The sequence below is a fragment of the Talpa europaea genome (assembly GCF_964194135.1).
Source record: "Talpa europaea genome assembly, chromosome: 3".
Classification (NCBI taxonomy): Eukaryota; Metazoa; Chordata; class Mammalia; order Eulipotyphla; family Talpidae; genus Talpa; species Talpa europaea.
In genome coordinates, this window is record NC_140069.1 from 128,162,035 (window position 1) to 128,174,914 (window position 12,880).

Below are 12,880 nucleotides of genomic sequence, written 5' to 3' on the forward strand. Positions count from 1 at the left end.
TACTCTGAGAGTAGAGTCTAGCCATCAGAAATATATAAAGGCTCCACTGATGTCCTAATGTGTAGTCAAGGACTGAGAACTACTGCATTATGTGAAAAGCTGATGGAAGGGAGCCATCAGGCTGGTGAAAAATATGGGACCCCACTGATTGGTCTCAGGATCACCAAAGAGACAACCAGACTCAAAATGTCTCTTGATGTGATGGAATTTGAGGTACACAAAAATACCCTGTATTTTTACCAAAAAGTCAAACCTGAATGTAATCAAACCTCCAGCTCTACTTATAGGAAATACAAGGAAAAGTGCTAAATGTACTACATGCCACCACGGGAATGCAATCAGCAAAATTGAGAAGATGAGAAATTTTACTGGACAAATGATCTGGCTTCTTCAATTAAAAAAATAAGTGAAAATTTTTTAAAAAGGAGAAACTCTTAAAGATTAAAGGACATTTAAGAGGTTACCCAGTGCTATATGTTAACCTGTTTTAGCTTCTGATTCAAACCAACCAAACACATGTTTCAATATGACCAGATATTTGATAATACTAAGAAGTTATTATTTTATTTTTTAAAGATTGATTGATTGATTGATTGATTGATTGATTGATTTATACAAGCACTGGGTACAGTCAGAAGCACGGGAAGGTGAGAGAATTCACCAGAGCCCGAGCCGGGAGCAGAGCAGGCAGAAGGACTGAAGTACACTGCTGAGGGGAGCAGCAGGCGGCAGGAGAGGTCTGTGCGCCATGTGGGACCCTCCTCCGGTGGCCAGGGAGCAGCCGGGGATCGAACTGGCACTGCAGAGGCTACGGGCAGCTTCACAACCCAGCGCTCAACCACTGTGCCACCGGGGAGGCCCAAGAAGTTATTATTTTAGATGTGATAATAATTAACATTATTTTCCAAAGGGTCCTGATCTTTTAGAGATGGAAGAATTATGAATGGAATGGAATGGTGATTGGATATTTATTAAATAATCATGATGTGTGAGGGTTAGATGGGAACTGAAGTTGATAACTGTTGAAAGTGGGAAATGGATTATTGGGAATTAATCATGCTGTACTTTCTAATTTTGGTATACATTTAAAATTTTCCATTATTCAATTTTTTTTTTGAAAAAGCACCTATGTAGGATATGCTCAAAATGAAACTTCATAGGAAACTTCTAAAAGCTGAAAGATCACCCTTAGGTTCTTTTCCATTCTGATGAAAATTTTTCTAAAATGTGCCTTAGACTTGTCTTCTTAGGCACATTAAAGTGCAATTCATCTTAATTTAACTTTTAATAACCTTTGCCATCTTAATGAACATCAATTATCATCTTGTGTTTCAGATTAGCTATAAATTCTGACAAAGAATGTACAAGGTAGGGATGAGTGTACTGATTCAGGTAGTAGCCATGAAACATGTTTTCTGGAAACAGGTTCTGTGGTAAGGAAAATATGCAGTGCTCTGCGACCTCTTTTACAATGGAATGTGCTTACCTGCCTGGAAAATCTGCTAGAGGATACACTTGTTCATCATTCAGTTACAAACATTTACTCATCACCTGCTATCTGCCGTGTATTGACTGTGGTAGATTCAGAGACCCAAAGGCAATAAGAGACAAGATCTCGTTCATGAGCGCGCATGTGTGTGTGCATACATGCACGCACGCACGCACGCACACACACACACATTGTGGAGCTTGAGGGACACAGAGAATGAATTTATAAACCAGGCAGTTACAGAATGTTAAAAATAGCATGAATCACAGAAAAGTGAAGTAATCTGTTCATACTCACAGATTCTAAGTGGCAGAGCTCAAATTCAAAACCTACAGGCTTTAGAATTCTAGGCTTACTCATTAAGTGCCTTCCAAGTTTAGCAGTGAGCATGGTAAGTTCCACAGACAGGGAAAGACTAGTCTGCACAGCATTCAGGGTTCCTGTAAAATGGACAGCGGGGGAGGGGAGCGGAAGAGGATAATAGGAAGCTGGCTGTAGGGTGAAGCTCAGTCTGAATGTCTGAACTTTATTCTTTGATAAACAGGGATTCAAACATCAATGGCTTAAATAAGGTTAAGAACACAGGGACCCCAGCTCAGAGAATTAGGCCAGTTATTATTATCCTCATTTCTGTTGGGAATGAAGAACAGATTGTAAAGCTAATAAAAGTTACCCAGCAGGTCAGCTACAGTGTATTAACCATGTATCTAACTACCAAAAACTTAATGCTTTAACATATGTTCTACATACATATGCTGGACACACCTTAGTCTGGACAAACTGATAACACGCCTGAGTCACCTGGCCTGGGCCTCCTGCTTTCCATAAGGGAGTCCTTCTCTTAGGGACATGCTTTTCATTTTCTAATACAAACCAATCAACTTGGAGCTCACATCCCCAACCACATTATTTATGGAGGTATAACATCTGGGTTACTCTATACCTGCTCTTGTCACCCCAAAGCATGTGCCAGCTCACTAGGAAAAGCCCCTATGCTCCACAGTTTGCTGAAATTATTCAGACTAGTCATTCCTAAACTTGTTTACTACCTTGTCTGTTCCTTCTCATGGAAACCACAATAAAAATACATGCCCACGTGCTCTCCCTTCTCTTGAGATCTATGAGTACAATAAACTTGTCTTTTCAGTGGTAGTCATCTGTTCTGCTGCCCTCCCCATATCTGAAATAATAACATAACCTATTAAAACATGCAGGGCTAGCAGAAGACTGCAGACTACTTGATTAAATCTGAGGCGAGGTGTTCTCCCTCTGCATGGATACATGTGGGTCTCCAATGCTCTGCAAGTTTAATGGGAACCAAAAATCTATTAATGTGAGATTCTATTTAACTAACTTGTAAATAATCCTCTCCTATCTTTATTATTCTTCAAAGTCATAACTTACCTTGGTTTCTCGCTCTTCTAATTTCTTATAGGCTGTTTAGTCAATTTTCAATAAAGCTCTGAGGCAAGTGTCAATAAATTATTGAATTCTTCATTTTGTATAATGTATTATCAGTGGTAGTCATATACAGTTCTTCTACTTAGAACAAAAAATACATGTATTTCTTTTTGATGGCACATTCCAGAGCATTTCTAGTAAGGTAGGACAGTTTGGGTTTGGGAGTCACTTTTCCCTTTAAATAGCATATGTTCAAGCACTGCTCTTTGCTAGGAACTGTGTGATATGCTAGAGACACACTGATGGGCAATACCAGGTGCCATCTCTGTTCTGTGGTAAAATTAAGTCAAAGGGATACACATTAATCAATTGAAAATTGTAACAACTACAGGGAAGAATAACACAAGTTGATACAAGAGCATCTTTCGGGCTGACTAACTTATTCCCTGGAGCCATAGGGACTTCTCTAAGAGAACGGATATCAGAAGGATAATATCAAGTTCTATCTAACTGGAATATTCTTTTGGAACAGCAAAGATCCAGGAGAGGAAGGCTACACCACTAAGTTGAAAGAAGGGAAATTGTCACATGGTGAGCATGGAAAGCCAGACAGAAGCCAGATCACAAGGACTCCTAGAGGTCATTTTAAGGCATATGGTCTTGACCATGGGCATCCACTGAATCAAAAAGCCATGGTTGAGTTCTAGCTCTGTTCGTTTTGTGCTATATGACTTTGGGTATTTATTTAATCTTTCCTAAGACTCCATTTCCTCACATATAAAATGTTATGATAATAAGTACCTACTTTATGGAATATTTGATGGAAAAAAACAGTAAGATTATCACATTATCACCTCAAGTCACTTTTACCACAGTGCTATCTCTTCATTTTTCTCAGTTTGAAACTAGAGAAACAGGGCCTCCCCGGTGGCGCAGCGGTTGAGCGCTGGGTTGCGAAGCTGCCCGCGGCCTCTGCAGCGCCGGTTCGATCCCCGGCTGCTCCCCGGCCACCGGAGGAGGGTCCCACATGGCACGCAGACCTCTCCTGCCGCCCGCTGCTCCCCTCAGCAGTGTACTTCGGTCCTTCTGCCTGCTCTGCTTCCCGCTCTGGCTCTGGTGAATTCTCCCACCCTCCTGTGCTTCTGACTGTACCCAATGCATGTATAAACAAAACAAACAAACAAACAAATAAATAAATAAAAGCATGCCTCTATTAAAAAAAAATGAAACTAGAGAAACATTAAATCAAGTCAGAAGTAGAAACTTTAGGTATTTGAAGGTCTAACAAATGGATGTCAGGGGAGCTCTGTCATACAGCTACCAAATGGACTACCATGGCCATTCTCAATGTTGACATCTCTAAAGCTGAACCATTCATCCCATTTCTCTTGAAGCTTGTGTATCCCTCCCACTGTGTTTCCATCACAATAAAGGCCATCACCAGTGCTTCAATCATATAAACTGACAGCTTGGCAGGCTGTCTGAACCTCTCCCTCTTCCTCCATCCTACATCTAATTAGTTTCAAGTGCTACAGATTGTTTCTGCAACACCTTTGGTGAATTCCTCCCTCTTTCTGCCACTTCTGGCTAGTTCAGGCCCTCAATGTCTTGCTAGCCAAGTACAAACACCTTATACTAGAACTTTCCAGCTCACAGATTCCACCTCAAACTCACCCCTCAGTTAGCTTTATAAAATGTAAAGCTCCTCTGCTTATAAAGTTCTAGCAGCTGTCCCTTATGGCTCCTCCCCAACTCTCACTTCTACTCCCCCTCTCCCCAAGTCACCCTAGAGAATAAAGTTTAAACTCTTTAGCAGGGCACAGAAGGCCTTCCTCAGTCATCCTTTAACCTAGTTCTTCAACCTGTTTCCTGCCAGGTCCTTCCCACACACATTCTCCATGCATAGGACAAAAATACTGCTTATGCTTCTGCAAAAGGCACCGTTCAGATCTCCCAAAGCTTGGTGCCTTTGCTCCTGCAGTTGCCCCTGCCTGGAGTGCTATCCTGCTCCTGTCTTTCTCTCCTCATGAGCCCAGCAACCCTATCCTTTAAAACCAGCTCAAATATCAGCTGGAGTGTAAAGATTTTCTCCCAACTTCCTCGATTTTATTGTACAGACCTATTTAAATTCCTATTTTTGTCCAGCCATCTCACTCCACTAGAGGGCTCAGATCATAGGTACAGCCCCATCACATAGCAGAGTACACAACCCAGTGGGGAGGCCTAATTTATATTAGAAGAATGGCTGAGAAAATAATTAAAGGGAGATGATTTCAAGTTGATAGATAAACCAGTAGAAACCTTGAGCAAAATTATTAAGTGCTTTAACAAGAACTAAGCTTTTTATCACTGGAAATTTGCTTGCTGAATTATAAGATCAAAGATTTATGTACCGGGTTAGAAGCTGGCCTATGTATTCTCAAAAGTCCTTTAAACTACAAACTTCACATTCTACTTGGCCCTACTGTTTTTTTCCAGTTACCCAAGCATTGTAGCTGTGCACAGAACCCTAGTCAAAATAAATAAGGTTAACACAAAGCCTAATCTTACAGTAAAAATGCTACTTTTCAAATAAACTACTTTTTATTATGGTATTAATTCCAGACACATTAAATGTCTGAAAACAGTTTTATTTCCAACAGTGGTTTTACTCACTGGGGTTGAGGAAATAATAATAGTAATAACAAATATAATGTATACTACAGTAAGGAACTAAATTAAATGAGATGAACTCATCTCAATAACTAATTCTGATGTTATTAAATCTAGAAGGACAAATTATGCAAGCAATTCAGGAATCCTTTTGAATAACATGATTTCTCCTAATTTTCCAAACTAAAATTATATTCTTTAACTTCACTCAAAATAATACAGTCAAAACAGTAATTTCATATGTAATTATATTTACAGTTCCTTATATTTTTTCTAGTATTGCAAGATATCATATTTAGCTCAAAGAAATATTTAGAAAATAACAAGCATTTTATAGAAATACATTTAATAAAGTACTTAGCAAGGTATTTGCTTCATTCTATCTTGCCAAATATTCAGAAAATTCTAGCTCTTAACAAATATTTATAAATATTACATTTGTATTGGAGGCATATTCTATTTTTTCTTGAAATAGTATTGCATCAAGTGCTTTTCTAAATCAGAATTTTATGTGTATACACATTCCCTAAATTTATTATGAAATGTATAACTACAGTTTCCACCAAAAAGTAAGGTCATAGTCAAACACCAGACATTCATATCCTTCAACTGTCTGCCATATATGATATATAGTCTCATATAAGATGACAGTGACAAAAATTGTTTCTGTACAAGGCTGACAGATGTCTAAAACCATGTCCCAGAACTCTCCTTTTTATGTCCAATCTGTTAGTAAAAAGCAAAATGCAGAAGAGAGATCCAAAATTTAATTACCGTTTTGCCTCTAAAGAAAACTTGGACAAGTAATTTAAACTTTCAGAACCTCTGTTTGCTCATGTTGAAAATAAAAAAAGCTGGACTAGGTGCTTTTAAAATTCTCTGCTTTAAAAAAAAAAAAACAGGGTGCAAATAGTTATTTAGCGAAATGTAAAAGTAAATCAATTCTGATTCTCTGCAGGTTGGCAGTCCAGCACAAGGCCTTCCCAGTAACATGTCTGTTTCATGCCACGTTTCATCCCCTGCTGCCTTTTAGCCAGTTTATGTCTTTTATCAGGGGATGAGCAATAGAAAGAAAGCAAACAGATAACAATATTTACTGATGCTGTGAAAACATGAAGGCAGAAGTGACTGCTGGAGATTACCTATGGGTATCACTTAAGCATGAACATCCATTAATTAGAGCTAATCAGTCAATACCACCCTGGAGGACTTCTCACTAGTCTTTATGCTCATCAAGGTGCCCTGGAGAGATGGAGACTCTTCTGGCCAGGAGAGTTCTACATTTAGCCTCTGTTGTCCTGGTGTAATTATTTGTAGAGATACCCCTTTCATCTTACTCTCAAAATTGTCCCACTTCCCTGATAAGTTACCTGGACACAATATAGACATGGAAGGTAAAAGAAGGGTAACTGCCTCATCCTAACAGTCTCTGGGCAGTCCATTCCATTATTCCACACCTTCTGGTGATATTCTGAATGGGCACATATGAAAGCAAGTTCCCAGGCCTGGTTTGCAGCAGTTGTGGTCCAAAGAACCTCTTTTTTTTCCTAAAGGCATTCCTTAAGAAGCATACAGTGGCCCATCTTTGTTCAGTGGGGCAAAGAAAGTTAAAGAAAAAACTGAATGTCTTTCATAGTATAAATTTCAGGAGTCTCAAATTTAAAAGTTGTGTTTTTAATGCTACTATATAGATGCTGTGTGAATGCAAATATCTACTTTTGAATGTACCAAGAATCTCTTTAGAATCTGCATGCTCAAACACTTAGATTCACTAGAGATGGCCAGAGAAAAAGAAACAGAACGTACAACCTCTGTTGTCTCACTACATTGCATAGATCCCAACAGTGTGAACTAGATTTCTGGCCCACTTTTATTTAGGCTTTCTTTTATCAGTTTCTCTTCATATTTAATCAGGGTGGTTTTACTCTATTGCTACTATCTTTAGTAATGGTAAGTGGACACAATGACAATATCTGATGGTGAGAAATGGGAGTTATAAACCACAGATGTTTGACTTTTAGAAAATAATAGACATCTTTGATAAATTCTAAGTGTTCATTAATATCAGGAATTGCCAAAGAGAACCATATATATCCATATTTCTTATAGCAGAAAGTCACATCTAAGGAAGGCAAACACTTGTATCATAAAGTCACAGAAGTTGTCTTTAAAATGGAGGAAAACTTGCTTTTATTTAAATAATGTGTCAATTCATAGTAAAAGCATGATAAATATGAACATGAATTCAAAACAACCCATTTCTTTGCTCCATCATAGCCAGAAGATGAATCTTGGTCTCAAGAGAGTTCTTGGGGCAGTTACACTGGGGCACTGTGTCCCATGCATTCTTATTCATTAAAAACCACCACCCTCACAACACACATAGAAGGCCCCGGATGTCTGCCAACCCCAGGGCAGTGGTACCAGGGTTATTCTTTCTCACAGTGGGCAGTGCCACTCAACACTTGGCAATCATGGTGACCGGGTCCACAGCAATACAAAGAATGCAGTACATTTGTGACCTTGAAGGTGCTGTGGATTGTTGCCTCACACTTGAAAAATAATAAGCAGTCAAAAACATTTTTCATTCAGTTTGATTTTCAACTCCCAGCACAGACAGCCAAACAAAGTTGCCTAGGTCCTCAGTGTTTTCCCCATGAAGAATGATTTCCCCCCCTAAAATCCTTGAGAAAGGGAGAGGGGACAGGTATAGAGAAGAAGAGAGAAAAAGTCAGGTGAAGAGGGAAAGGACACAGCTCTTGATCTCGTACAGAGTTTGGATGAGTTTTTCAACCTTGCAAAAGTAGAGAGAACAATGTCCCTTCTCCATACTGAGGGTATGAAGCCTGGTTTAAGAAATGGGGTTCAGGGCCTCTCTGGTGGCGCAGCGGTTGAGCACTGGCCTGCAAAGCTGCCCGCAGCCTCTGTAGCGCCGGTTTGATCCCCAGCCACAGGGCGAGGGTCCCACAGGGTGCGCAGACCTCTCCTGCCGCCTGCTGTTCCCCTCAGCAGTGTGTTTCGTCAGTCTGCCTGTTCTGCTCCCGGCTTTGGCTCTGGTGAATTCTCTCAGTCTCCCATGCTTCTGACTGTACCCAGTGCTTGTATAAATAAATTAAAAAATAAAATTAAAAAAAATAAACTTTTAAAAAAAGAAATGGGGTTCACCTCCTTTGTTAGGTTTAAAATATTAAAATATTTAGAAATATCATAAATATATAATACATACTATACCAAAGTAAATCAAAATAAACCCTAGGACTCTGCAGAATTGAAGTTACCAGAAGGTGGGGGAAGGGGAAGGCAAAAAGGGGGCAGGGACCCAGTAGACTATGGCGGAGGACTGTGTGCTTTGTTTGTGGAGAGGGAGTGGTAATATAATTTTTTTTAATTCCTTTATTTATTTATACAAGCACTGGCTACAGTCAGAAGCACGGGAGGGTGAGAGAATTCACCAGAGTCAGAGCGGAGAGCAGAGCAGGCAGACTGACGAACTATACTGTTGAGGGGAGCAATGGGCAGCAGGAGAGGTCTGTGTGCCATGTGGGATCCTCACCGGGCGGCTGGGGATCAAACCGGCGCTGCAGAGGCTGCGGGCAGCTTCGCAACCCAGCGCTCAACCACTGCACCACTGGGGAGGCCTGGTAATATAAATCTTAATAGGTGTGCACCTATACATCTAAATCATAAGCAGTGCTGCAAACAATGTTTTCTCAGTAAGAGGAACTTTGTAAAAATGCACACTGTCTGGCCAAACCTCAAACACACTGAATCAGAATTTCTATTTGAACAAGGTGCCCCGGTGATTCTCAACCACACGGAGGCTGAGAAGCCCTGCTCCAGAGTCACTGGAATCAGCAGGTGGACAGCTAATCCCTTTCTACTGAGGATGTTTACTTCTTTGCTGCAAATAAACTTATCACTATTTCTAGTAATACAATTTCTAGTGCACTTGGAGGGAAAAAAATGAACTTTCAATTCCTGTTCTGCTCCTTGGTAACAAGTTACTGAATTCTGAGTAACTTCTTTGTACCAAATACACACACACACACCCCACACAAACACATACACGAAAATCTATTTTCCTGATATCCAGGAAAGGGTCTAGCACATGGCTGAAAATTGTTTCTCATGCAGTAAGGAGGTCCAGGACCTGCAAACATTGCCTCAACTCAGAAAGAACAATGCCAGTTTTCCCAAAGATATTTCATCCAATCTCAACAAAAGTCATGACAGATATTTTTTGGTTGCATGAAATTACCATAAAGTCCATATGGAAAAGGAAACCACAAACAAAAGAAAGACAAGTGTTAGAATAGGAGACTATGAAAGAATGTATAAAATTCTAGAGAAAAATTCTATGAAGAACAACACATAAAAACGTGTTTAACTGCAGTTATTTCATAACAAATGCTATCAACAGACAATAAGGCAAACCTAAATTATAAATATGAACTATTTAACAAAAGTGAAGTATGAAATGAGACAAATGAGAATATGTAAATACAGAAGAATATTATGCTGAGTGATAGTAGGCATGGAAAAGAAATAGAATACTGAGATATCAATTCACACCTTTTCAAATTGGGAAAAATTGAAAAGTGCTATAATACCAACAAGATAGCAGCAAATACCTTATGATCATTTAACGGGTAATATTGGTGCTATTCTTTCTAGGGGATACATTCTCAGGACAGAATTACTGACTCAAAGAGAAGTAGCAAGGGCAGTGGTAGTAGTGGCTTTAATTGTAACAATAACAATTCCTATTATTACTATTACAAAGGACTCCTTTGACTCAGCATTTCATATTTATGTAATCTATCAATACTTTAGCATCACTATTGTAATAGTAACAACTGCAAGTATTATTACTACTATAATTACTATTAGTAATAGTGCAACTATTACTTTGTAGATAACACTTGCCTTTGTTCTAAGTGTTTTATATATATATATATATATATATATAAACACTAGTCCTCATAAAACTCTTAAAAATAGGAACTTTCATTTGCTATTTTATAGATGAGGAGCCTGAAGAACTAATGTACTTGATAAACTTATGAAGAACTATATAAACATTAACTATTTTGTCATTGAAGTCAGTACATATCTTTAAATTCAGCAGTTCCACTCCTGCATCTTTAACCCAAATGTAAAAAAAAAAACTATGTAGCAAAAAATATGGGGAATATATATACAAATGAACATGAATATGAACATGGGTGTATGTAGACAGGTATAAGAACATACATCTTTGGAGAAAAGAAAAACAGGGATACGTACTGGGCAGTTAACATGGATTATCTTTTGGGAGGGGAGATGACACTGGGGAAAGAAGAAGGGTGGAGAAAGGTGAAAACTGTCACAGTAAATTAGAACACGTGCACCAAAAAAATGAGAAAGTTAAAGTGCAGGTTAGCAACAAAAAGAACATTTTAAATTCTTTGAAGACACTACACTGGAGGAGTTTAAAGAATAGTTGCTTTAAAGCAAATTTCACTACTCAGAAGAACAGTATGTTTGTTAAATGACTTGAGATCTCCCCCCCCATAATATAGATTATTAAGAAATTTTCCAAAGAAATACCATATGTTGAACAACCCCCCCCAAAAAAAATTTAAGTAATTCCAAGGTTAAAAAGTCAGTAAATGTCCATATAAGGGCATTATCTGAGGGTGAGTTCTGCCCCTGGGCCATCACCATCAGGGCTCTCAGACATTCAGCAAGTCACTGACTTAGTTTTCTCATGTACAACCAAAGGGTGTTCAACCAGTTCACCCTAAACCCTCTTTGGGTTATAAAAATGTGATGCTTCTATAATTAAAGAGCATAAAATAGAAAAGTGCTAAATTAGTGAGCAGGAGCGATAATTATTACTCATTTTGAAGAAACAAAGTTAGAAATCTTAATACCTTAAACTAGCAAGTAATTTAATGATCCACATAAAATGTACCTTTTTAGAATCAAAAAGTAGAAAAAGATCAATCATAGTTACTGCATTTCCAAGTGGATGAATTTATTGCTGAGTGAAAATATGTTGCCAGTTTAAATATCTTTCAGATTACTTATTAAAGTCTTAATTGATCACCTTAAAATAGAGTCATTCAAAATATAATCCCTTCGAAAACACAGCCCTGTGGGGAAGGCTGGTCAATACAGTCAGTCGGACAAATAAATTTATGCATTAACATTTTTAGCAGAAGATTTTGAATATAAAATGTAGTAAAACACAAAATTAGCATCCCCAACTCTGCTTAAGCATGACAACTTCCTGAAATAGCATTCAACTTTAATTTCCACGTTTTCTTCATAAGTTTTATTAAATAATAAAGTGATTATTAACAACAATAAAAAATGTATGCCTAGGTGCAAAGCATAACAGGTCAGCAGCTCATAGGGCATAAAGATTTCCAAGAGCTTGTTAAATTTTATGTGTTTTATTTCCTCAAATGACTATGGGATTTTCCAAAAGCACGTACAAAATTCCTTAAAACTTCGCCAATTTAGAAACAGTTACATGAAAACCACCTTTTCAGACTGCATGGAAATCTCCTGGAAAAAAATGTATCCAGTCTTTTGATAGGATATCCTGGGTATGAATTCCTACAAAAACAGTAAGCTTGCTTGCTCCAACCAGATTTTCTAGGCTAGGATGACGTAAGGAAACAATCTATGGCTTGCACAGCTATCTGAAATTCCTGAAGAGGAGACGTTCCCTCGGTAGTGGGTCATAATTTTCTTATCTCCAAGCACGTGCACTTATTTATACCCCCAGATTAACTTCAAGTCTAATTTTACTGCCACTGGTGTTCTGGGGTGGATTTCTATTTTCTGATTAGAAATGGAACTCGAGAGCTACATCAAAGGCATTTTAAGGAAAAAAAATCTACTTCTCTGAAAAATAAAGGGTGTGATCGGACGCAATTAATGAATGCTTAGCCCTGCCCTGGGGCGCGTGACGCGGCGGCCCAGCCGTCCCCACCTGTTGGTGCAGCAGGACTGTCTGACTTACCCAAAAGAGCAGATTCAGCGCGTACAGCAGGCAGCGCAGGCACTTCACGGAATCTTCTCTGGCCATTGTGAGCGTGGGGAGGGAGAAGCCCCATCCTTTCACCACATCCTACCCCCAAGAGCAAAGCGGCAGCGATCTGCAGGGGGCGGGGATGGACAGGGGACTTTTCACCATCTCTCCCCACCCCCAGCCCCCCCCAGCCCTCCAGCCCCCCAGCCCTCCTCCGCCCGCCCGCCTGCAGCTAGGTCCAGGGTCTGCTCCGAAGCCAGGACACACGAGACGCTGCTTCCCCGAAATCATTTGTTAAAAGTTTTAACAGTAAC

At 39.1% G+C, this 12,880-nt stretch overlaps 1 protein-coding gene across 3 annotated transcripts in view; it reads right to left on the reverse strand.

Moving 5' to 3' along the window:
- The window catches only part of TSPAN12 (tetraspanin 12), a gene marked incomplete at both ends in the record, with an annotated part of 61,236 nt that extends 48,613 nt beyond the window's left edge, over positions 1-12,623 (reverse strand). For all 3 annotated transcript variants that reach the window (XM_084230478.1, XM_084230479.1, XM_084230477.1), the window contains one exon: positions 12,558-12,623. In XM_084230478.1, the coding sequence (XP_084086604.1) occupies positions 12,558-12,623 (66 nt within the window). The remainder of the gene's footprint in view (positions 1-12,557) is intronic.
- Between the last annotated feature and the right edge of the window lie 257 nt (positions 12,624-12,880).